Source organism: Hydractinia symbiolongicarpus, chromosome 4, assembly GCF_029227915.1.
Source record: "Hydractinia symbiolongicarpus strain clone_291-10 chromosome 4, HSymV2.1, whole genome shotgun sequence".
Taxonomy (NCBI): Eukaryota; Metazoa; Cnidaria; class Hydrozoa; order Anthoathecata; family Hydractiniidae; genus Hydractinia; species Hydractinia symbiolongicarpus.
In genome coordinates, this window is record NC_079878.1 from 25287132 (window position 1) to 25307462 (window position 20331).

General features: G+C 34.5%; 3 protein-coding genes and 1 long non-coding RNA gene across 4 annotated transcripts; 3 read left to right on the forward strand and 1 right to left on the reverse strand.

Moving 5' to 3' along the window:
• Positions 1-238: 238 nt before the first annotated feature.
• LOC130642015 (death-associated protein 1-like) lies at positions 239-4669 on the reverse strand. Its single transcript, XM_057449084.1, has 3 exons — positions 4510-4669; positions 1388-1490; positions 239-850 (listed from the first exon to the last, which is right to left on the reverse strand). The coding sequence occupies exons 1-3, from the start codon at positions 4556-4558 to the stop codon at positions 676-678; spliced, it is 327 nt and encodes a 108-aa protein (XP_057305067.1). The 5' UTR covers positions 4559-4669; the 3' UTR covers positions 239-675.
• A 7593-nt stretch (positions 4670-12262) lies between these two features.
• LOC130642016 (uncharacterized) lies at positions 12263-14339 on the forward strand. The gene is made up of 2 exons (XR_008982530.1): positions 12263-12473; positions 13530-14339. It is a non-coding gene; the product is annotated as an uncharacterized LOC130642016 (long non-coding RNA).
• Positions 14340-14468: 129 nt separating this feature from the next.
• On the forward strand, positions 14469-17339 carry LOC130642378 (uncharacterized). The gene is made up of 6 exons (XM_057449463.1): positions 14469-14637; positions 14735-14810; positions 14885-15012; positions 15282-15704; positions 15984-16173; positions 16267-17339. The coding sequence occupies exons 1-6, from the start codon at positions 14469-14471 to the stop codon at positions 16886-16888; spliced, it is 1608 nt and encodes a 535-aa protein (XP_057305446.1). The 3' UTR covers positions 16889-17339.
• On the forward strand, positions 16949-18624 carry LOC130642379 (uncharacterized). Its single transcript, XM_057449464.1, has 4 exons — positions 16949-17011; positions 17139-17165; positions 17333-17527; positions 17606-18624. Exons 1-4 carry the CDS (start codon positions 16949-16951, stop codon positions 18452-18454), a joined length of 1134 nt encoding a protein of 377 aa, XP_057305447.1. The 3' UTR covers positions 18455-18624.
• Positions 18625-20331: the final 1707 nt, after the last annotated feature.

Sequence of the window (20331 nt, forward strand, 5' to 3'; positions counted from 1 at the left end):
TAAACTTTTGCGAGAATCAATTTTTGCAAATAACTTGCATCTTGCATATTTTCGCAACACTTCTATGGAAAGTGGCCTTCGGATTAAAAGTGCACTATGAAGCAAAAAATCCGGTCCGCAATCGATGTAAACTCGATCAACAATTATTATAAACTCGACCTGCTAGGTACAAGTACATGTTCGAATCCGAACAAGATAAAATCGATAGCAAGAAGCAAAAAACACATAAGAAAAACAATTCTTTCAATATACCCTTTTTAAATATATTTAATATCTAATGTTTCCATTAAATTACATCCCACCAAAAAAATCTATGAGTGGAAAATTTGCTAAAAATAAGTAAAACTTTGAAAGTTATTTATGCAGCAGTCAATACCACAAACAACAACAACAACAACAACAACAACTAAAATATTATTCATGTGAAAAAAATGGTAAGAAAAGCACCTGCATTGAACATTATCAAAGTAAATGAAAAAAAAAAATACTAGCGAAAACTCATAGTTTCACACGGGTTCACAAATTAGTCATCACAAACCCCACCCTTTCACATAGTAACTATGTCATTGAAACAGGTTTTGTTTTTTAAAAAAAAAACAAGAAAAGCAACATTTACTTTTTCACAACACAAATTTTCCCTATATTTTAGAAAAGAATTCCACTATAACGTATACGTTAATGTTTGGAAGGTTGTTTGAGATGGATATTCGGTGTGCCCTTGGGACCTTTTTGTGTTGGTTTTTCTTTTGAAGGAATTGGCTTCTCATGGGCCACTTTGGTCGCAGCCGGTGAATAATCTTTATCTCCTTTTGTTACAACTCCAGCCACCACTACTGGCTTTTCTTCGGGTCTAAAAAAAAGAAAGAAAGGACGAGTTAATTAGTTGACAAATTAAAACAAACGTTTGTTGTGATTTCCTCCAGTAATCCAAAACAATCGTCATCATTAAAATATGTTAAAGAAATTCCCGCATTAAAAATGATATTTTTGTTTATGTTGTAGAGGATAAAAAGGTTGTTAATCAGGTTTTTTAGAATTTTTAAAAAATCTATTTTTTTTTAATAAAATCAGGTCCATAAAGATTTTCATCTGACCTAATGATATCATCATTGTTGATGTAATAAGGTAGTAAGCATCTACAAAAACTTAAAAGAAAGAATTTTAAAAATTGATAAACAAACGGACTTGATAAACAACTTTTTATTCTCCAACACATACAAAATATCATTTCCAATGCAGGATTCCTTTCCACGTCTTTTAGAACTATAACTTTTTTAAATAAATTGTTTCAAAAGGTTAGTCGTTTTAATATAATAAAACGCATTTTATGTACTGAAGATGACAGAAGCCAAAAAGCCAATTATATTTATCTGATAACAAAACATACTTTTCAGTTTGAAATTCTTCTTCCTCCTTTTCCAGCTCTTCTCTCGACAACTTTTCTGTATGAGTGTGTGGATGCTGAACAACACGCATTCCACCAACTTTAACTGCCAAAAAAAAATTTAAAAAAATTTAACTTCTCTATAATAACGATACTGATATATCACTTGTAGTATTATTTTGTCCCCAGGTGGTATATAATTCGATAAAACCATAATTCACCAAATGTTACACATAAGACCAATTATTAATATTTTAAATACAATCCCACATCAGACTGTCATGAAATGGCAAATATTCTTCAAAATCAATACAGATTGGTGTTCACCCGACTGAAGAGGATTTAGGACTTCATTGAAGAAATCAACACAATATCATCCAACTCTGGTATTGGAGCATATGGTTTGCCTGCAATTTTTTTAATGAAGTGCAAAGTATCTCTTTCAAAACCCTCAAAATATTTGTCAGGGGGAAACTTACGTCACTTGCAAAAAGTTTTGTCACTTTTCCCTGACGAAAAGCATAAATGGAGAAACAACTTTAATAAAGGTTACATCATCATCATCATTCTCGGCTCAACGTCCTTTTTCCATGCTAGCATGGGTTGGACGGGGTATATTAATGACCCTCAGATCTAAACTGAACTTCCTCTGTATTAAGTCTGTCCTTATAGCCTCCTTCCAGGTCTTTCTCGGTCTGCCTCTGGGCTTTGCCCCCGGAACTATCAAGTCTCTACACTTTCTTACCCAATTATCCTCCTCCATTCTTTCCAAGTGCCCCAGCCAATTCAATCTTCTTATCTGGATAACATCTTTAATTCTACGGAGACTTAGCCTGCTTCTTAGCTCATCTGAACTCTTTCTGTCTCTCAGACTGGTGTTACACATCCACCTAACCATTCTCATATCATTCCTTTCTAAACAGTCAAGATCTTCCTGCTTCACTGCCCATGTCTCACTACCGTACAACATAACACTTCTTACACAGGCCTCATACAACCTACCTTTTACCTCAATTGACAGGACTTTGCTAGTCAACAAAGAAAGTACACCAAAGATTTTGAAAACAAGTCATATTCCTTCTATTTTCAAGGTCACCAGAAAATTACTGATATGAGAAGATATTAAGAAGGTATTGCACATGCATCTTGAAGAAAATCAGCTATATAACAACTCACAACATGGATTCAGGACAGGTAGATCTTGCCTGAGTCAGCTACTTGCGCATGTAGAAATATTGATCTCTCACATTGAAACTGGAGAAAATGGAAATTTATTTGAAGAAACAAGTTGTTAAATTTACTAATATATAACCTGCCATACTGGGTGGGGTATAGTTAGATGAGTAGGATAAAAAATACATTTGTATCCTCATCAACCTCTTTTACAGGGGTTACATAAAAACCACGCAATCTTTAGAGAGGAGGTCTCCTAAGCTGTCCAGCTATAAAAACCTTGCTGATATATATACAGATTGAAAAATCAGTAGAAAAGCAACTTTTAAGCATTTGGAAAAACACGCTTCCAAGATATAGTAAGAGACACAGCAGTTGTGTGTTTCGTTGTAACAATGTTTAGATACAAAAATGTGAGGTAACCAGTTTCGAATTTAGAGTATGCCAACCTTGTCTCTAGGTCTTTTATTTCTCAACGGTGCTGCACTTCCATGGTAAGAGCTTTTAAAGCATACATGGAACATTAATGTCAGCCACCCTTAATGCTGCCAATCTTATGCTTAGCTAGTGTAATATATACACTGATATTTAAACAAATGATGTAAGACCATTTTGAACAATGCCACATGTCCGTCCGAGCTTTATTCACAAAGAATGCAGTAATTTAACCTCATTTTTCATAAAAACATCTTCTTTGAAAGTTTATAGCTGTGATAAATCATCAAATGACTTCGCAGTTGTTTTGATACGCCAGAAGTTTCTTCCCTTAAAATACTGCAGAGTGTGTACCTATTTGAGTTATAACTCGACATGGGACAGATTAAATGTTCTGAAACCAAAATCGACTTTTCAGACAAATTTTCTCATAAAGAAATTTGTACACCTCCACCTTGGGGTGCAATGACTGCGTATATCCTTTGTAAGGCTTAGCTACATACAACGAAGGGACCTAGATGGTAACTGCAAATAGCATTGATTTCTATACAGGCTGGCAACTAGTAGTCTGCAATTCTGACAATTCATTATAGAGCAACCTCGGATCAGATTTGTAAGGCTTAAATGCTAAAGAGATGGAAATTATAAAATATTGATTTTTTTTTTTTTCATTCTCATTTGAGCACTATGCAGCATGTACCGTGTCGCCACAAACGTGTTGTTGTGCTTGTGTATTTGGAACGTACGGCTAGAGTTGGCTACAGTAAATAATGTATATAACTTGCAAAACAACAAATCCCAGTGTGTCATGTTTGTCAAGCTAATTTTTTGTCAAGCTAATCTTTATTTCACTCTCTTTCTGCAGCTAAATTTCAAAACTTTGATATTTATTTATAATCGTCGCATTTGTACGATGGCACTAAAAGATATTGACCAAAATCGGCAAAATATTTTGCGCATAGTCTAATTAGCATGATCGCCATTTTGAAAACAACATTTCGTTTGACATCCTTATTAGGCTATTTGATATCCTAATTAGGTCATTCTTGAAATTAAATATTTCGTCTACGTGTTGTTAGTTTTTGTTAAAATTTTGATGAGTTAGGCGCAGCATTGGTAAGAATCAGAACAAGTAATATGGACGCAAATGTGCGTATTTTTTTGCAAAAGTTAAAAAAAATGATTTCATATCCTAATTAGGCTACCAGCATGGCTTAATTAGGAGATAGCCTAATTAGGTTGCATAACCTAATTTTCTGTTTTCCCTGACTGAAGGTAGATTCAAGTTTAGTCAAAGACTTCATTTGGCACAATTAAATCTACACAGATTAGGATTAAGAATACATCTGCAAACAAGAGTGAAAAACTCAATATTCCTGATTCGGGGGGATCTGATGCCTGTATCCACAGGATCCAACGAAGCTAAAAAAGAGAGGGGTTTAAAAACTATCGTCTTGCTTCGCAAACTTTTTCTTAGAATGGGCCTGTACATTAAAACTATTAATTATATTTATTACCAGCAGGAGCATGCCCCCCTTTTATTTCTTCCTTTGCTGGACTGGACATAGCGTACAAAAGCACAACTTTTCTTTTCTTTGAAATTCTTCCCACACAACGTGCTGTCTGCTAAATAACGAAATCGTGTGCTTATTGATCGCGTTTGTCTGAGCGAGTAAGATACGATACCCAACTCGGGCATTTTTAAATCATAACCCAAGTAGGGCAAAACTGTGCAAAGTAAAACAGATTCTTTTATCAGTTGGAACTGCATTCTTGCGTCTTAAAATAACTTTATTAAACTACTTTAAGCTTTACTATTTTTATGGCTGAACTTAATTTAATGAAAATTCGCTCTTATGAACACATATTTAACCAAAATTTAAACAATTAATCTACAACTATTCCAGAAAAAACATGCCCAAAATATATGGAGTTATATGTGGGACAATATTCGTGTATGGTTTTCGTCGCGTCGTAATGCTTTTCGTCGTGTCGTATCTTTCTTCGTGGCGTGGTTTTCTTTGACTCGTAATAGTTTTCGTCGTGTCGTATCTTTCTTCGTCGTGTGGTTTTCTTCGCAGCGTAATGGTTTTCGTCGTGGCGTATTACTCATGTTGGTGTGATCTCATGTTTCGTCGTGTCGTATGTCACTTCGTGGGGTATTTCACTTTGAGGCGAAATAGTTATGCTTTTCTTACACGGAATTACTAATTTCGTGAAGCTTTTACACAATATATTTCACTTTCTTTCTAGTGGATTTGGTCTTTCTACTGGGTAAAGCCAACCTCGATCCCGGGGCCTGTAGCGTTTTTTTATATGAGGATGAAACGCGTACGAGTTTCATCCTGATAGATAGATAGATAGATATTTTTCGTAAACAAAGGTATATACAATAGTAAAGTGTTAGTACAGTATTAAATTCAATAAATTTAATTGTTACAAGATTTGTAATAATGCTATCTAACTAAACACCTTTGTAAACCAGGAAACTCACAGAAGACAAATAACTAGTCTTATCATTGAGAACCTGTTGAAATAACATATCATGCTCTTGCTATAAAGACGCTTGTATATAAAAATATGAATGAAAAAGAGAATTAAAATAACCTACGTAAAAAATGCTAAATAACAAATGCCTGCAAAAGATAAATAAAGATCTAAAAGTATAAGACTTTATTGTTCAATCTGTGTAATATAAATGTTTTTACTCTGTTTTGAAAACATTTAAAGGATCGCTCATTGTCAAGTACAAATCTATCAATTTTGTGTATGCTATTCCAGATATATGGACCACGATATGAAGTTGAAAACTGACTGGCCTTAGTTTTTCTGTATGGTGGATAGTACTGACCAGATGACCTGGTTGAATATTTACTTTCTCTTACTTGAAACATGTTAGAAATTATGGGGGGGGGGGTATAGATTTGTTTTTCATTTTATACATAAAGCATACGTTCTGAAAAATATTTATCTGGAAAATATTTAAAGTGTTTATAGACTGCAGTAGTGGTTTACTATGCGTAAATTTGTCTTGGAAAAGAATAGTCCTTACAGCGTGTTTTTGACGTTTATATATCGATTCAAGTTTAGATTTATTAGTGCTGCCCCAAACTATATTTGCGTAATTTATATGACTATGTACGAATGAAAAATATAAATTTATTACAACCTCGTCCCCAGGGCATCTTGTATCTTTTCTGACCCCGGGACGGCGATACAAACATGGCATGAGGAGGCCGGTCCGATATGAAACCTGATTGGCGCGGATATGTCAAATAATTATTGCGTCATACAAAACATTTTGGCGAGGCGGCGAGTCTGTGACCAACAGGAGGAAGCTGTTCGTATTAAAATGGCGGAGGTGTATAAGCAGTATCAAGTTTTTTTCAAGTTGAAAAATTTAATAAAAAGCATTACTAAGCAATGAGAGTATAAAATAAGACATCATAAAGTAATACTGCTTACAAGACAATATTTCAATAGCTGGGAATGTTTAATAAAGCTAGAAAAGTAGCTAGCTAGCACACTATACCTAGCAAAATATCACGAAAGAAACTCAACTTGTTTCCAAGTGGCCAGGTTTGATTTGCAGCTTTTTGCAAATCAGCTTGTTATTAGTGGGCATGTTTTATTACCATATATGCTTTGGTTACTATAAAAGATATAAAAAGCCAGTAGGTTAACCGTCGGAGCCATTTTATCATTAAATGCACATTTATCCGACCTAATTCAAGAAAATTCAAAGTGCAAAAGCTTCCGTGAAAAAATAAGTTATTGACTTGAAACTTGTTAAGGAGTACTTTTAAACCTATCTGATAAAATATAATTTTACACGGGGCATAAAAAATTTAAAAAGCCATTTTGAGGAAGAGAAAAAGGTAGGAACATTTTCTTAAACTGATTCTTGCTAGACCTTTTTTAACACGCTATGAAGAAATTTCAGAAAATCGAACTCAATTAAATTTGATTGAGCGCTCAATCAGGCATGTACTGAAGATGATGGTAGATATTTAACAGCTCACCACTGTGATATATTATCTCAAGAGTTTTAATACAAATTACAAAGCAGTGAACATAAAAAATAACAAAAAAAAGTCTAAACCGAGTATATAGTTTATATAGCGTCCCATAACTTCAGTAAAAATTAAAATATTGACTTGAGATTTGGTATGATATGGTTTTAGATTGGTTTGATGAAATTGAGCCAAAAAATAGTTTTATCATCATACATTCTGAGTTTCAGAATTTAGCCCTTTTCAGAGACGCCGATAAGCCTTTTTGACAGCATATCAATTTTGACCAAGATACAGATTCAGAAAATTTTAAAAGCTATTCTAACCTCAGAAATAGGTCAGATAAGATTCGACCTAAAATTATGCCAGTAAACAAAAAATTTAGTTGCAAGGAATATCTCTTTGCTGATATCTTTTTGTGATAGGATGCTTATGAGAATACTGAATTAATCTTCACGGTTAGCTAGTTTGGCATTTTAAATATTTTCCAAGCAGAATGATAATAAAAAATAGATGTATATATCAATAAAAAATCTTTTGATATATACATCTATTTATTATTATCTGAACTATTATTTGAACAGCAGCAGAATTTTGATGAGCTCCAAAAAGAGCGAATTTATGAAACTAATTTTGGTCCAAAATCCCCAAAATAATTTCCTCAAAAAATTATTCCCGAAACATTTTTTTCTCAAGGTAGCAATACTTTGCTGTTGGTAAAGTCGTATACCAATTCTTTCTAAACTATTAAGGCAGTGATACATTAAATCGAAACAGATCACACGTAGACTTGTCGTTTTCAATTTTCAAACCAGCATAATGCTTTTGATAAAATTTTTGAATTATTTATGTTTTAAACAGAAAAAAACCTTGTTTTTGTATAAATTAAATGCAAATTAAGTGTGCAAATTAAATGTGAGCTTGTTGAGTAAAAAATAAAAAAGCTGCAAGGCGTTTTACAAACATGTCATTAAGAAAAGAAAATGCAGAATTTATCAGTAATGGGTGGCTTTTTGGAAATGTTAAGGCCACAAATGTAAAAGAAAAAAATACTTCTGAAGTAAATACTCTTCTGAAGCCTTTTTCACCCAATATAACTGCAAGCAGTGAGTCCACCATATATGAATTCAGTTTCAGTTAAGTATTGTTTAAATACAGCAAAATCTTTGTCATCATATAAAAGCAGTAATGCAGACACAGATATGAACTCACGGTAAATGAGAATAAAGTTCAGCCAAAATGAATAAAAAATGTAAATGTTAATATGAGGTTAAATTTCTTCCTAGCTACTTTCAGTCAGGCACCTAGAATGATACAAACATTTGAAAATTATGTAGTCATATTTGCACTCAACGAAGTGCTATGTTCAGATGGGCAAATCATTTACTAATTTCCAAGTTTCCCCTAGCTGCAAGTTTTGCAACCCAGTGCTTGCTAGTCAACGAATTCAGTGAAATACACATAACTAAATTGCTTGAATTTCTTCAAGTAAACAGCAGCCTAAATAACATTATTGTATATTTATACATTTACACAAAACAATCAAGGGCAATATGCGAGAATTTTGTGTGTTGCAATGAGAGGAATCAAAACAAACTCGCCGCACGTATCTGTGACGTAAAACGGCGATCTTGCTTAGCTCTGCAAGGTTATATACAAATCCTTGGTACATTGAGACAAATTTCATTAAATATTACACACAGAAATACTGTGTATTGGAGGGTCACGTGACGAGGCCTCCTCAAGGGCCATGTTCGACCCGGGTCAGAAAAGATACAAGATGCCCTGGGGGGACGAGGTTGAATTTATTAGACAATGTTTATTTAGGAGGTTTATAAAGAACACCAATAGATTTTGAAAGTTTTATACTTACAGTTTCAATATGTTTCCGCCAGTTAAGATTCTCATCTAGTAAAACTCCCAGGCACTTCGTTTCTGTTTCACGTGAGATTGTGAAATCTCCGATTTTTAATTCCGGTAATATTGTTGGTAGTCTCTTTCTTTTATGCGCTTGGTGGAAAAATGTATATTTGGTCTTTTTAACATTTAGAGATAATTTATTTGCCTTAAACCAGTCTGTTAGTTTTATAAGTTCGTTGTTTACAGTTCTGTAGAGTGTATTGAGATCTTCATGAGAATAGAAAAGGTTAGTATGATCTGCAAACATAATGGGATTTAGAACTTGAGTGGAATAATGAAGATCATTAAAGTAAATCAAGAACAGGAGAGGCCCAAGTATAGAGCCTTGAGGGACCCCACATTTTATCGCCAGATTATTAGTTCTTTTGCCATTCCCAACATTGACAAACTGTGTGCGATTAGATAAATAACTTTCAAACCACTTTAACCCTATTCGGTCCGGGGGGGGGGGGCGGATTCCGCCCCCCCTGACGGTTTTTTTTAATAACTCCTGATTGCTTTCTTATATGGCTATGATACTTACTGAGTTTCAACATTTATCTATTAGACACCTGCATGCTAAATTTTTAGGTCCCATACCTTTCAGAGGCTTTGATATTGGTCATTACTCGAAACTACCCCTAAAATCTCTATGAAATCCTTATAATGGGGAAAATATAATAACTCCTGTTAGGATTATCCTTAGAACTTGAAACTTGCAACACAACTTTGTTTCATCAAGAAGAATCATTTTAAAAAATTTTGACACGTGACTAATCCGATTTCCCGAAAATCGGAAAAAACAGATTTTCGGGCAATTTTTGGCAATTTTTTATTCGATCCATGTGAAAACCGGAAGATATGGTAAAAAAATTTTATTTAGCTTTCAGAAACTTCAAGCAGAATGTAAAAATTTGCTCTAGAACAAAAGTAATTATATTTTAAGCAGATAGTGGCATTTCTAACAATTTTCAAGCTTCTGATGACGTCACAGAAAATGTGCTGACGCAAGCAAAAATTTATTGCCACTATTTTGTTCCTTTTATGACGTACTATAAGTGTGCCAAGTTTGATTCAATTTGAACAATCCTATGAAAAGTTATTGAGGGGGGGGCGGAATCCGCCCCCCCACGGTCATAGTATGTTCGAAAAACCCCGGACCGAATAGGGTTAACGTAATTCCGTCTATACCATATGCATGTAGTTTTTCTAGTAAAATCTTATGATTAACAGTATCAAAAGCTTTTGAAAGGTCAATAAATACATATCAATTTACATATAAATATAAATTATTACATATAAATTCATATCAAAAAAACGCCACATGCCCTGGGATCGAGGTTGGGGTAAAGCTAGCTATTATTATTGTCATTTTCTTTTAATAAACCATACATTCTTAGCTATAGATTTAGCTAGCTAGCTAGCTAGCTATACATTAATATAATCTATTATCTACTTTGTAGTTTAAATGGATTCTGATGAAAATATCAAAAATCAAGTAAACTAACTACATAAACATAAATTATTACATAAAACTCTTACACAACACAAAATATTTCTTCATAATCACGTAAAACTAGAATATAATTTTTAGCACTAAACTAAAGGTTTTGTTTATTCTACTGCACTTTATTCATGTGACTTGGATTTCTTGTAAGGGCTACACAAATTTAGTAATATTTCATGTTAAAAAAGCATGAAAATTTTCGCTACAAAGTGTACGCCACGAAGTGAAATACGCCGCGAAGTAAAATACGCCACGAAGTGAAATACGCCGCAAAGTGAAATACGCCGCGACGAACACAAATACGACTCGACGAAACGGTAAACCACCCCACAAAGAAAGATACGACGCGACAAAAACCACCTCACGAAGAAAGATACGAAACGACGAAAAGCATTTACGACGCGACGAAAACCATACACGAATATTGTCCCATATATAACTCCATAAAAATAGAGCAAACATGATATCCAAAGTACCCGACTTTGGGCAGGAAAAAAACCATTAAAAGTCTAGCAGCTTTCCTACCATTTACTACCTCGTAGGGTGTCACAAGTGTTCAAGCATCTAAAATATGTAAATATACTAAGATTAGTTACCATACCGTAGCCTTTTACCACAAAAAGATCGTTGCCAGCTTGGTTCAAAATTAAAGAAAAATAAACAAAAATCAGAAAAACTTCGCTGACAGCAAAAAACTTTTATTAGACTTTGAACATATTCAGCAGAATACACTAAATTAACTTTCAAAATACTAACACTGGATTTTTGGCAGCCAATCAGACCAGTTGCATGTTCCCGTGTCATTTTCTCGGACGCTGATCATTGTCTTCATTGTGTTACTTTAAGGGCAGAGATTTTCGCAAGGATAAAAAAACGCAAAATTTCGCGAATTTAATTTCTGCAAATTCTTCTTCTAGAATTACTCTTCTCTTCGTTTTTTAAAATTTTCGCAAAAAGGGGCCAAAATCGCGAAAATTTCTGCCCTTAAACTATTGCCTTGTTCCGCCATGCCTTGTGATTATGAAAGACCTGGACTACCACTAATGAATTTTGCTTCTCAAAGCCATAACATAACCGTTGCACGAATGATGTTCGAATCCCGCTCACTGCCAGACAGTATGTTAGTGATGAACAAAGTAGTTCTTTTATAATATGACTTACACGCATTATACTCGCCCGTCATGATCAGAGGTCTGATCGGGGTGAAGCATTCTCTGTTGAGAATGAAATACGGATGTGCTATGATAAATGTTCACCTACGAATGATGTCGTTCACAAATTCAGAGCCGTTGTCTGACTGAATAATATTTAACAAACCAAAAACGCAAAGAAATCTAACTTGTTGTCTGTGGGTGTAAAATCTCGAAAAATGGTCCACGATGTAACATATGCATTTGAATTGCCTATCTGGCTTCATGTCTATTAGATCAATCTGAAAAAAACACGTTCTTATTTTTATCGTGTTATCAATAATTCTTTTTTTGTATCAGCACTGTAATTTTTTATACATGCACCACATAGGGTAAAAACTTTCATTGTCGGGCGGCTAAAGCCAGACAAATATTTTCGCCCGACTTTGTATAAGGCCCGAACTTTGTGGGGGACAGATCACCTTTCTACGCCGGCACCGGCCCCAAATCAACGGCGGCCTGTTTCTTATGCCATTTTTCAAACAAAAATATAACGTGAACCCTTTCGACGAATCGATTTTTAAAACATTAACGAAATTAGATTTGTTAATTACGAGAAATTACAATATTTATATGTTTATATTTCGTGTTTTTTTCTCAATTTTTCTACTCGTGTATTTCTGAGTTGTCGCCGACCCTTTAAATTTGCCCTGTCCTAGAGTGAATTACGGTCACAGTTTTGTATCTCAAATTTTCAGCCTTCTGATTGGCTAGAGATGCCGTACGGGTTGTGGTGTACGTAACGTCCGTGAAAGTAAAAAGGCAAACAAAGATGGCAGAAAAGATGTAGCGTATCTGCAAAATTCCACTGGCATCAGGCACAAAAAACGCGAAGTAAGCCGTCTATAGCTAACACACCTGAAGATAGGAATGTAAGCCTTTGTTATTATCGCCTTTAGCTATAACTTTCTAAGTTGATGAAGCTAAATGTGTCGAGAACTGACTAGCCCAATCAACTTCCCAGCACCTTCAAATGGCCCACATCCTCACATCAGTTAGGTTAACCTATCATCATCATCATCATTCTTGGCTTAACGTCCGTTTTCCATGCTAGCATGGGTTGGACGGGGTATATTAATGACCCTCTTCCAATCTGATCTAGACTGTGTTAGATCTAAACTCAACTTCCGCTGTATCAAGTCTGTCCTTATAACCTCCTGCCAAGTCTTTCTCAGTCTGCCTCTGGGCTTTGCCCCAGGAACTATCAAGTCTCTACACTTTCTTACCCAATTATCCTCCTCCATTCTTTCCAAGAGCCCCAGCCAATTCAATCTTCTTATCTGGATAACATCTTTAATTCTATGGATACTTATCCTGCTTCTTAGCTCATCTGAACTCTTTCTGTCTCTCAGACTGGCGTTACACATCCACCTAACCATTCTTATATCATTCCTTTTTAAAAGGTCAAGATCTTCCTGCTTCACTGCCCATGCCTCACTACCGTACAACATAACACTTCTTACACAGGGCAATGGTAATATTTACTTACACATATGGAATCAACGCCAATATATATCTATATCCATCGACAGCAAAAAGTAATACCAACATCTTGTGGATAGTTCATGTGTATGAAATCTGTACAATAAATGAATTTCCAAAATTACTCAAAATTTATGAATTTTTGTACACACGCTATTTAGTAGGTAAAAAAGCGAAACCACAGAGGGCTAAATGAAATGTAAATCGTAGATTTTTTACTTCAATTTTTTGCTTTTATGTGTTTATTGTGCTTAATGCGAAATCAAAATAATGAGTTGCACAGAAAGTCATTTAAACAATATATACTCTATTTAATTTTTGGACTACTTATTATTATTGAGATACAAAGTTTTTGGAACCTAGGGGTCATGGACCTGATCCTCACATTATATAGGATAACCTCTATTTGCACATCAATCATTTATATTTTGCTATTTTTGTTTTAGTCTAACATCAGGCACCAGTAGGTATGTGTGAATATGCAGTTCGTGATGGAATTTATTCATTACAACCCGATTGTAAGAAAAACAACCGATTAAAACGTTATGATGGAAGAACAGCAAAATAGCATATTATAAACATGAAAGTCGTTTTTGTTCTATGGTAATAGTTGTTGTGATTGTTATAAATATATATATATAAAAATGAGTAAAATTTGAAAAACCAGAAAAAGACGATTGCTGTAATAATATCTCCTATATAATTTGAAAAAAGTCCGTCTGGGTGTGAGGCAAGGTAAATTATATTTTCTACAATTTTCTTTGCCTAAAGAAACATCTTCTAAAACTATGTTTTGTATTTTGAAACTTCTTTAATTGTCTAAAACAAATCACATGATAAAAGGAAATAATTTCATTAGCTGGGAATTTTGGCAGTTTTACCCTAATTTAAATTTGCTAAAGGTTTTTTAAAATGGACTCTTATTATACGAATTTATGTTTTGTGTTTGAATGACGTTTTTATATGTCGAATATCCCAAATAGAAATTACTATCTGCAAGGAATCTTTTTACTCCTTGATGGTTACTCATGTTTCTAATCAAATATTGGTAGAGCTTAGAGATATTTTATAATTTTGTTGTTTTGTACAACCCATACTCAATTTATTTTGTTTTGTAATTATCTAAAAAATAGAAAGTAACGAGCTGTGACTATTGAAGACTGTTTACTTTTTGTTCTCATTTTCTTGTAATTTGAGTTATTGTCGTGAGAAAAATAATACCTTAAAACTTTGTTTTATGGTAAAGAAATATTGTACACGAATTCGTTTTTTTATTCTTAACACCAGCAGGTTTAATGTAGTTATATTTCCGTTTATTAATTCGACCTGTTATCCCCTTTCACAGATATAGTTATTTTTTTAATTTCATAGTTAGTAAGTTAAGTATGGACGCCATAAGTACGGATGAAGTAGAATATAATGCAATGCTGACATCATTAGAAGAAGTTCCAGAGGTGTTAGTTGAAGACATGGAGGTTGCTTCCAATGTTATTATTGACAGTGGTTTAGAAGATACTAATTTCAGTATCACGTCCACAGATCTTGCCAACTCGTGTAGGTGATTAATATACTGTCAACTCCCGAAACTCTAAACAGCTCGAAATTTTATGACCTCCAACACTAGCGTCGTCATCATGAGTATTCCTTAAAGATAATACTTACCCGTTAACTCTGACCTCGGGTACCTTGCAAACCGCTCTTAAGCCTACTCTTAGTTATAATGTTCAGTAAATCGAACTGTTCACTGAGGAAAGTAAAATTTACTAAAACGACGAAAAGAAATTATTGTAAACATTTTAAGTGTTAACTTTCCGGTTGGATATAATATATTACATACTTACGCAAAGTTAGTACGCTTTAAGATTATCATGCTAAACTGTATCAAGAATGCATTACCATACATAAAATTGAAGCATGTTCCACTCGACAGTAAAAAGATTAGAGTTAGAGGGAGTTGACTGTAGTTTACATTTTCTTCAAAGGAAGCAATATATATATAAATATTTTTCATATTTTCCCACTTCATATCTTGCGACTAAAAGATGGCAGATTTAAGAATGTTGATACATATTGTCAGTAATGTTAACCCATCGTTCACTACTTTGCTAACGTGACAACAGCTAAACTTTGCGTTGTCACCATATTAAAAGAATTACTAAGTATTGTGTTCTATATCATATTTACCTTGTCATATTTAGCCCATTCAGTGGAGGTAGAGACAGATAAAAAGAAAATCGCATTGGCAAATTTAAATAAATGCCACGAAGCGTTAGATTTGGAGACTTCAATAACAACGGCAATGCTTTCATCTTGTTTTAAAGCGAGCAACGCGATAATAAAAGCAGAGGACACTTGCTTGACAATGGCAGCATCTGGTTATTATGATGATGTGTTTTATTGCTCTGTTTTGCAAATAGAAGTACCAGCTCGAAGAGTTTATGTGTGCCGCCTTTTTGAATCTGGTGGATTTCAAGGGTATTTTCATAACGAAGGGCAGTGTTTTATTCAGCAACGCTTAGGTTTAACGAATGACCTGTTACCCTACCATGTCTATACAATGGATGATGTCAACATGGAAAAAATCAGATCTAGAAAATTATACCAAACAATGCGCAATTCTGGTAATTCGTATTAAGTAATCGTTATTATAATCTGGTAGAAGAGTGTTTTAAATTTAAGCTAGAATAAAAGAAAGTTGCAAGGCTTTTTTTATTTCCCAATCCATTTTAGAAGTTGATGTATCGCTGCAGTTTCTGCGTATCTTGGACGAATGTGCTTTTCTTAACGCATCATACTTTCCAATAACCAAGTTGCGATTGCTTTGTCAGATTATTGAAATTAGAAACAAACTTTTGCTCTCGTAAATTATAATTTAAAGAGCCGTATCTTTATTTCTTTAGAAAATTGCAACGAAAAAAAGAAGAATGTAACTTCAAGGAATATAAAAGGCAACAAAAATAGTTTTTACAATACTATGAGCTCGATTATGCCAACCATACAGTCAGAAAAAGTGAAATGTCTATTTGTTTTTGGTATTACGTTGCACAACAGCCAAAAGTTTGAGGCAAATGAAAATAAAATTGAGAATCGGTACGTATGTAACCTTGCGCGCATGCGATGAAATGATTATACTGAATTATCCTTCTGTTTCCTATTATTTCTGTGTTTTTTTTTGTATTTTAGTCACGTTATATGCGATAATAAAGAAATTTGTTCAACACTCCAACCTCAAATTGTCAAATATCGTTCCAAGTCAACATTTTCACAAAGCATACGGAGATGTCTCCTTCAGCAATATCCCTCTGTGATTTCTCTGAACGATCAGTTTTCTATTATTTCATCTTTATCAAACCACCATCGGTGGGACTGGCCTGCTAGTTCCTCACAATTGAAGTATGAACAACGGTTTTCCACATCTATGAAGTACTATCCCGGGTCACCAAGAAACCGGATCATACAAGCATGGTGTTACAGAAATGACCCAGGAAATATAATTGACGCGTGCCTGAACAATTTGTTCGGTTCCAAATGCGAAATTCCGTATTCAAAAAAGAGGTCTGGAGAACCTTATCGGAAACGATATCCTGTTGCAGTAAGGTCAAAACAAGCGGCAACTATAACACCAGCCATTTATCCAAACTTGGCAGATGATTACGGAACAAATCTTTATAAATATTTCTGTGGTGAATTATTCCGTCATAACCGTCTTCACTGGAGATTAAGAAACGAAAATAAACAAGTTGTTGCTATGGGTGGTTACAACAGCTACAGTGGAGACTTTATGGTAACCTTTTCTTTCTCTTAACGTTCAAATTAATTTCAATTTGTTTAAATTTAGCTGTTTTCAACTCTCTATGTAATCGCTATGTACATTTTTTCAGCTTCTTACAATCATTACATAACTATATACGCCAGACATAGACGGACGGTAACAACAGACACGGTTACGAGCTATTAATTTTTTTCCTACTTTTATTTATACTGATTTTTTGCCTTAAAATGTTCTCCACCTATAAATAACATTTTAATGTCCGTTATATTTCTCGAATTTTTAGAATTATGAATACGTTCATGTTACTGCGGTAAAAACGGAAACGACACCGATAAACGACAACGTTAAAAATTGAGAAAAAAGTAAAAAAAAAAATCCTTCAAAGTTTAAGCTTGACTTTAGAAAGTAAACATTTTTTGTCAGAATTATTTTGAATCTATGGACATTCGGCATTTTACACACATCTTTTCTTCGTAGTGGGAAGATATATTTGATGTTGCATGTGGGTTATGGACCTTTGGCAAGAATTGTCCTTCTACTCAAATTGTTGATTCCAATCCAGATTCAAACAACTTAAGTATACAATTCTATCAACGAAGTAGAATAGATATTAAAGAACCAGAAACTTTCCCATTGTTCGTTCCTAGTGCTAATGGAACGTGTACTTGCCAGGTAAATTTTTCAACCATTTAGAAAAACTATTACTCTCTTACAATTAGTTGATTAAGGTTAATATGTTTTGATACTTAGGCCGGATGGACGTCTGACGAAAATCCAGATGGTCTATTGGAAGAAGTCGGAAAGACTACGCTGTTTTTAAGCTTAGGTAAAAGATTATCAATTTTGAGAAGCCCTTTTCCAAAACGAAGCACGCTTAGCTTTTTCGTACACGTATGCGAGCGTGTAAAATCTATACATTCTTTTAATACTCCACCTGCACCAACTCAGAAATTAGAAGGTACTTATAACCCGGCGAAGTACGGTCGAGCGTACTACTTTACTGAGAATGGAGAGCAAATAAGAAAAATGCGAAGTTTTTCCATGGATAAAAGGGAAATAAAAGACACCGCAAATGATGACACCCCAGATGTTAGATGTCGGAAGGTGTACCCGGACGTGTCAAAAAAAGGGACAACATATCTTTTTTTGTGGTTTTGTCCTTATCATGGTCACTGTCTTGGGTTTCACATTATAACAGGAAGTGAAGGAAGAAAGGACGCACTGGCATCATTGTATACCCATTTGGAAAAAGGGCCCGAAACCATTTTTTACGATTTTGCTTGTGGCTGCGAGTACGCCAAAAATCGAGAATCTGGGTATTTTCAAGACACGCGTTTTTTTCATGACGTGTTCCACGGATTCAGCCATAAATGCTCTCAAGCCTACAACAGTAGCAGGTTAAGTGGAATGAACTCACCGAACACAAGTATCTGTGAACAATTTAACAGCTTTCTGCAAAGAATTAAAGCCTCGGCAAAATTAATGGGACAAGCGCATTTTACGTTTTACGTTCAATTCTTCATACACCAGTGGAACATTAAAGTTTTTAATAGTAGCCGGACTAGAATGAAGATTGGTTACTACGGTGCGTTTGAGTAGACACTGACTAAGAAGATTGTGCAAAACGATATAAAGTAACATTATCAGGTTACAAAAGTGCTAAGCCTAAAATCTATTATTAAATATGGTGCGTGATTTTATATAGAAGCCTGAATATTTACAAAAGTAAAAAATATCCACGTATATTATAATACAATTACTGTACTGGAGCTTCTATCATTGTTTGTTTCATAATTTTGTTGACATAATATCTAACTGTCATGAAATTGTTATTGTCACTGATCTTATCGCCTTGTTCACACCAAGGAGCTAACATCGTTACGACTTTACCAAGATATGTAGTGTGTGTAGGTGTAAAAGGTGTTAATAACTTTTTCTATATATAATGTCAAAGTTCAGCTAACAAAGCTCTTGATATTTAACACAGACTTCTTACTGACTTCAATGTGTTTAAATACTTAATAAATTCTATTTGAAAATCTGCCTTAGGAATAGAAAAGAAGTGCTTTCAATAAAACTATTTTATATACATAAAATAAAGCAAATATGTTTTTGGTTTACATATATACATGCTTGACTGCATTGGAACAAAAATTAATTTAAGTTTTTATAAGTTTCGTGTCTAGCTTTTTCATATTCAGTGTTCATGCTGCTACTGAGTATAAGATATATAACAAATGAAAAAAATATATATAACTAAGGTAACATATTGTCTTCCTCTATGACCATAGAATGTGCTGCTAAATTTGTATGCCAATCTTTTCGTAGATCCATTTCATGTCTCATTATTCACATCGCAAATGTCATTTCTTCCCAAGCTATACAAATAAGGAAAATATATTATCTAATAATAAATACACAGTTTCACATTGTCAATCGCCAAATATGTAAATAATTATTGTGGCGCCGTAGGTTAGTGGTTTTAACTCTCACAATTTGTGTGGGATACTGGGGCTCAATTTCTCTTGGTAGCGATTTAATATGGGCAAGAAAATGTTATCACAACCCAAGCCATGTGAGGGAAATTGGGGCATGGCTGCTTTTCCTAAAGTAGGAACCAGCAGTATTTTGAAATAACCAACAGAGAACCAGCAGTTTTTTAATTAACCACAAGAGAACGTTTAGTTAAGTAGATAAAAACGAAATGAATGCAACTACCGCTTCGAATGCGCAACATGTTACAATGTACACAACAGTTCATGACACGTTTTTTCTGAAATGTTTATGTCTGGTGGGAGTCAGGCTTTATCAAAAAGTCTGCGTAACTCAAAATGAGCATTAAATAGATAGATGGATGTGCATATTTTACATGGCTAGCCTCACAAATATCGAGGGATATACCCTGTCTATTATTTCCAGGAGGGGCCATGGCTTAGATGGAGAGTCCTCGAGTATTTAATGCTCATTTTGACCTACGCAGACCAAATTAGGGCCCACGCTCTACCAGACAACTCCTGGCAACATCCAACGGCCCACACAGTGTGCTATCTCTCCAAATTCCCTCACATGGCTTGGGTTAACCCGGGGCTATGGTAACATTCACTCGCCCATGTTGAATCGCTGTCAAGAGGAATCGAACCCTGGTCTCCCGCACAGCTATAACCACTAATCTACGGCGCCACAAATACTCTAAGACTCCGCATCTATATTACTTCCAGGCCTTTCCTGGAAGTAATAGACAGGGTATATCCCTTAAATTTGTGAGGCAAGCCATGTAAAATAAGCGCATTTATTTAGTAGGATTAAGTAACACTCATACTTAATAACACCTATGTGTACAAAGTACATGTCCTTTTGAAGTGCATTAGAAAGGCTTTGGAGTACTCTACACTAGGGTGCGTATCATCAGTAAGTGCTGATATTGTAGCTGCAGAGCTACAATAGCACTGATGGCAACATAGCAGCTACATTTTTAT